At 49.8% G+C, this 5499-nt stretch overlaps 1 protein-coding gene across 1 annotated transcript; it reads left to right on the forward strand.

Annotated features, from left to right (window-relative positions):
- Positions 1-337: 337 nt before the first annotated feature.
- CAVIN3 (caveolae associated protein 3) lies at positions 338-4565 on the forward strand. Its single transcript, XM_011385186.2, has 2 exons — positions 338-866; positions 1392-4565. The coding sequence occupies exons 1-2, from the start codon at positions 483-485 to the stop codon at positions 1794-1796; spliced, it is 789 nt and encodes a 262-aa protein (XP_011383488.1). The 5' UTR covers positions 338-482; the 3' UTR covers positions 1797-4565.
- The last annotated feature ends 934 nt before the right edge of the window (positions 4566-5499 follow it).

The raw sequence follows: 5499 nt of genomic DNA on the forward strand, positions 1-5499 counted from the left end.
GCCTGAGGGTGCAAATACAATCCTCAGAGGCCAGGGAGGCGTAGCGCTGGCTGCTGCAGAGGCCCCTCTAGTTATCCTTTTGCTGCACTAACATAAATACAGTAGTTTCTCTGCCCACTTGATGCAGACAACAAAATTTTCCATGGCTCGCCCTTTCTGGTGGAGAGTAAGTTCCTGAAAGAGGCACAACAGGGCATTGGGACGGAGGAGGGTAACTCAGAGTGAGTTTGTGGGATGGGGTGGGGCTGATGCTGGGCCAACCTGCTTCCCAGAGTGCCCCCCGGGGCGGGGCAGCAGAGGGGAAGCACTTCCTAAGAACCTCGCCACCCTCCCTCCCTCCCTCCCTCCCTCCCGCGGCCCGAGAAGGCCAACTCCGCCTGCCTGAGTCACGGCTGGGGCTGGGGAGGAGCCGGGGGAAAGGCGGCCTCAGCCCAGAGCGCAGCCGGCTGCAGCAGGGAGAGCAGGCCGGGTGGTCGGGGATCATGGGGGAGAGCGCACTGGAGCCGGGGCCTGCGCCCGGAGCGCCGGTTGGGGGCCCCGTGCACGCCGTGACCGTAGTGACCTTGCTGGAGAAGCTGGCCACCATGCTGGAGGGGCTGCGGGAGCGGCAAGGGGGCCTGGCGCAGAGGCAAGGCAGCCTGGCCGGCTCGGTGAGCCGCATCCAGAGCGGCCTGGGTGCGTTGAGTCGCAGCCACGACACCACGAGCAACACGCTAGCACAGCTTCTGGCCAAGGCGGAGCGCGTGGGCTCGCACGCGGATGCCGCCCAGGAGCGTGCCGTGCGCCGCGCTGCCCAGGTGCAGCGGCTGGAGGCTAACCACGGGCTGTTGGTGGCGCGCGGGAAGCTTCACGTCCTGCTCTTCAAGGTCAGTGATCTCACGCGTTCCCCAATCTTGGGGCTTCTCCTGCCTCCAGGCTACCATCTGGGGGCTCCCTCCTCCCAGCCGCCTACCACACCCACATTCCTAACCCTGCCCTGGGGAACAGACACCCAGAGCTGCACCCGCTCCCACACACACAGCCCATCCCTCCCTCCCACGCCTGAACCTAGCCTGGCCAATCAAAGACCAGCCAGGTCTAGCTCAAGCCACGTCCTCAGAATTTGCTCCAAGCCCCAGCCCATCCCCAAACGAAAATAACGGTGGTGGAAAGTACATCCCGCGACAGGGCGTCGCCTCCTCTAGTTCTTGCCCCCAGCGACCACCATGCTGGTCTCACAACAACTTCTGCAGTTCTCCCCGCCCCCTACTTTCCCATGCCTGCCTTTTCTTTCCCACTCGGTATGAGGAGGCTAAGGTGGGGCGGGTTCCCCTACTGTAATTCAGGAGTGAGGCTCAGGCTGGTGCGTGATAGGGGCCTGCCAGAGTCAGTGCTGTGTCCATCACATGCAGGAGGAGGCTGAAATCCCGGCCAGAGCCTTCCAGAAGGCACCGGAGCCCTTTGGCCCCGCGGACCAATCCGAGCCTATCCCAGAGCAGCTGGAGGCCGAAGTTGGAGAGAGCTCAGATGAGGAACCGGTGGAGTCCAAGGCGCGGCGGCTGCGGCGCACTGGGTTGGAGAAAGTACAGAGCCTGCGAAGGGCCCTTTCGGGCCGCAAAGGCCCGGCAGCGCCAATGCCCACGCCTGTCAAGCCACCTCGCTTAGGGCCTATCCGGAGTGCTAATGGCCAGCCAGAAGAAGCCCGGCCTGCGGTGGAGTCCAAGCTGGAGCCAGAACCTCCACCGGCCACCGAGGAAGATTCTGGAAAACCTGGGGCTGCCGACTTGGCTGTGCTCCAAATAGAGAGTGCGGCCTGATGGCTGGCGCTGCTTGCCTTCCCGCGCCAATGCCTTGTCCCAAAATAAATCTTCCTCTCAGAATGCAGCATTCACTCCCAAATAAGGAGTGAATCCTGCATCCACAGCTCAGCTCTGGCCCTCCTTTCCGGCTTTTTCAGCCTAGCGCCCTGTGTCCTAGGAGCAGCCACTTAACACCTGCTTGCACTCACCATCAATAAAAGTAGTGTCTCCTAATCCAGACTCCCTGTGAAGGGGGGTGGAGGGGGGGATAGGGGAAGGCAGTGCAAGGAATAAGACAAATGTTGGAACCAGGAATGTGGCTTCAATTTCAAACATTGTATGATTTCTCCCATTTCGATTGAATCCTGGGCTCCAGTCCAGTGGCACCTAGAAATATCCTGCTGGCTGCCTGCTCCCTAAGTGCTTTCCTCACAGGCAGGCGTCCAGTACAGTCCCTTGCTGTAGGTACTCAATAAATGTCAGCTAGTGGTTTTCCTCTTCCACACGTCTTACTCTACCACTTCCTAAAAGCTGAATTTTCCAGGATTCTGTTCTTCTCAGCCTTCTTCTCATTCTGGGAACTCCTCTGTTAACATTCACTCCCAGGCCTCTTCTACCAGCCACATGTACCCCAGACCACTGTCTTGAGCTGCAGTTGAAAAGTACTGCAAACTCAAGGTGTCCAAAGAAAATAAATAATCTATCTTCTACCTTTTTATTAAGTTCAATTTCAATTCTACAGCTATTTATTGAACACTTACTGTGTAACATTCAAAATTGCTCCTCTTTTGTTTTCTTTACCAATGAATGGCACCATCATCCACACAGAATGCTGGCAGTCCTTGATTCTTTTTCACACTCCTGCACTGCATGGAAACAGTTATCTTGTTGCTTTGACCTCTGCGATCTGTCCGCTTTCCTTAATGCCCATGGCCACTGTTCTATTTCAGGCCTTATCTTTCACCTGATATTCACAGTATTGGAACTGCCAATCTGATCCCATCACTCTCCTGATTCAGACCTTGGCCCCCCATCACCTTAAAGTCCAAGCTCTTTAACATTGCTTTCAACAGCTATTGTAACCTCCGAGATCCTTTATGATCTGGTCCCTGCCCAGTTTTGTAGCCTCACCTCTTGTCCTCCATTCCCTCCATTCTATTAAGTTGCACTGAGCTATGTGCTCTCACTCTCATCTCTACTGTCGTGCAAAACTCAGCAAGTTACCCCTGTTTCAGGGACAAATGCTTCTCTTTGTTGCTTCCAAAGCACCACCTGCACACCTCAGTGCTAACTGCACTCATTGTGATGATTTACAATTAACTCTCCTTGTTCCCACTCCACTAGACTGTGGATCCTTTGCAGTACAACCATTTTATTCATTTGTATATTTTCCAAACCAAATACTATGCCTGGCACACAGTAGGGCCTCACTAGGCCTTGTGAATACCAAGTCCCTTCTGAGGCCTTCAAGGACCTCAAAGTTTAGGGAAATACAAACATCATTATGATGAAGGATGTAGGTGTAGTGATAGTTAGATGTAGGTTATTTTGAGAGGAAAGAGGGAAGAACACAACCTAACCTGAAGGAGGAAAAGGCAAATAATGAGATGGAAAACAGGAATGGGCAGGAGGGCTCAGTGGTTAATAGTGTTAGTTTTCCGTTCCCTCATCTATAAAACAGGATAACGATAACCCTATTGGGCTTATGTGAGGATTAAATGATGTAAGGGCCTAGCACAGTGCTTGGAACATAGTTTATTCAGCTATGTAATTTGTCCACACTCATTCCGTAAATATTTACTTAACTTCGAGTGTCTGCCTGGCATTATTTTAAGAGCTGGGTATACAATGACACATAAGAAAGACAAGAGCTCTGCCTTCATGGAGTTAAAGTCTAGTAGAGGGAGATAGGCAATAAGTAAGTAAATTTATAAGCCAGATAAAAACAAGTAAATATGAACTAGAAGGGTCTTCTGGTTTTGGGCTCTGAAGAAAACAGGAAGGGTACAGATAATGACTGGGAAGGGAAAGGACTTTGAGATGAAGATATTGGGGATTTAAAATGGGACCAGAGTTCAATAATGACTTAATTTTTTTTCGTGGATTCAATTTTGAAGAGTCTCAGCCTCCACCTGCCACAATTGTGGGAAGTGTATTATTAGTCACTTTAGAGCTCCTCCTCATCCTTAGACTGTGTACTTAAAAGAGGGTTCCACCTTCTCCAGCTTTGGATGTCCCTGCTGTTATTGCTCCTTATGACCACACGATGACACTGTTGGGGCACCAGTGTCCGGGCCGATGCCTCATCTGACAACCCTGGGGTCGGCCCGCCCAGTTCTGTGCTCTGAACCAGAGGTTATTCCATGCAGGGCAGCTCTGCAGTTGCTCCATTCCCTCTGGAGAAATCAGCTCTCTTCCTGCAGGTTTCCAACGCTTAGTGTTCAGACTGTATCGGCTGCCCAGCTGCCACTCCGTCATGGAGGGCTGATCTGAGCAGGCTCAGTTTTCTATCCCCAGGGAAAAATAAATTCTCGATCTTTTCCCAAATCCTTAGAAATCCAGCCAATTACTCTCTTTCAACAAACATACAAAATTAAGAGCCCAGCTACACATTTCTCATGTAAAATGTCTTGAGAGCTCATTGGGAGGCACATAAAGGCTCAGGGAGTCTGGACCCTGACCCCTAGGAACCTAAAGTCTTAGCTAACTTTGATGAAAGGATGCTACTTTCTATTCCTTCCTGATACTTCTTCAGCAGCAAATAATAAAAACCACCGTAAAATAAAAGTAACTTAATTTCTTAATGATTCTCTTTGTTACATTACATTCTCCTTTGTCATTGCTATGGCTACCTTTATTAATGCGATTATAAACTAAGAGAGTGGAGACACTGAACCAGAGTATCAACTTGTCATCCAGCATAGGTGGCATTTAGATGGCTGCTTTAATCAAGGGTTTGGCATACTGGTGGATAATCAAAATACAGAAATTGGTCCTCGGTTCCTCAGACCAGAAGCACAGATTTATTATTCATTCCAGCATGATCAGGCTGAGAGAGACTGATCTGCAATAGCCAAACTCAGAAAACATGGATTAACTTGAGAACTGGATTCATTAATTTCCCAGAGAAATCTAACTGCTAAGTGAACTAGAATAATCCTGTTAGCTAGTTAGAACATTTTCCATCCTGCAACATGGGAGGCCAAAACAAGACCTTAAAGTGTAAGGGTATGAAATAGTGGAAGCAGGAAGAGGATAATGGGCAGGATTATCCAACCTATATGCCCATTTTCCACTGTGATATTCCTCCTTACATGGGTAAGAATATATACATTCCTGGTAGGAAATTTCTTCTCCTGTTAAGTACTGAAATCCCGACTTTCCTTTATTGAGAACTGCATCATATAACCTTAGCACTGAAGGGAACTCAAAAGCCATCGAATCAACCTGCATTTCCAATACTTAAACGTCCTCTGCTATCTGCTACCCTTAGCTGGCCTATACTTGAAAAAGGCCAGTGACAAGGCACTCACTACCTCTCAGGTAACATATTTTTGGTAACAACTTTGGTAGGAAACTTTTCTTTATACTGAGATCAAAATCCGTCTTTATGGTTTCCAATATGTGGCAGTTGGCCTCCCTTCAACAACATCTGCACAACAAAATTCCTTTATTTCTGTGATGTATATATTTTTGGAGTCTAGCTACAGCAGGACACACG

Source organism: Pteropus vampyrus, unplaced genomic scaffold, assembly GCF_000151845.1.
Source record: "Pteropus vampyrus isolate Shadow unplaced genomic scaffold, Pvam_2.0 Scaffold671, whole genome shotgun sequence".
Lineage (NCBI taxonomy): Eukaryota > Metazoa > Chordata > Mammalia > Chiroptera > Pteropodidae > Pteropus > Pteropus vampyrus.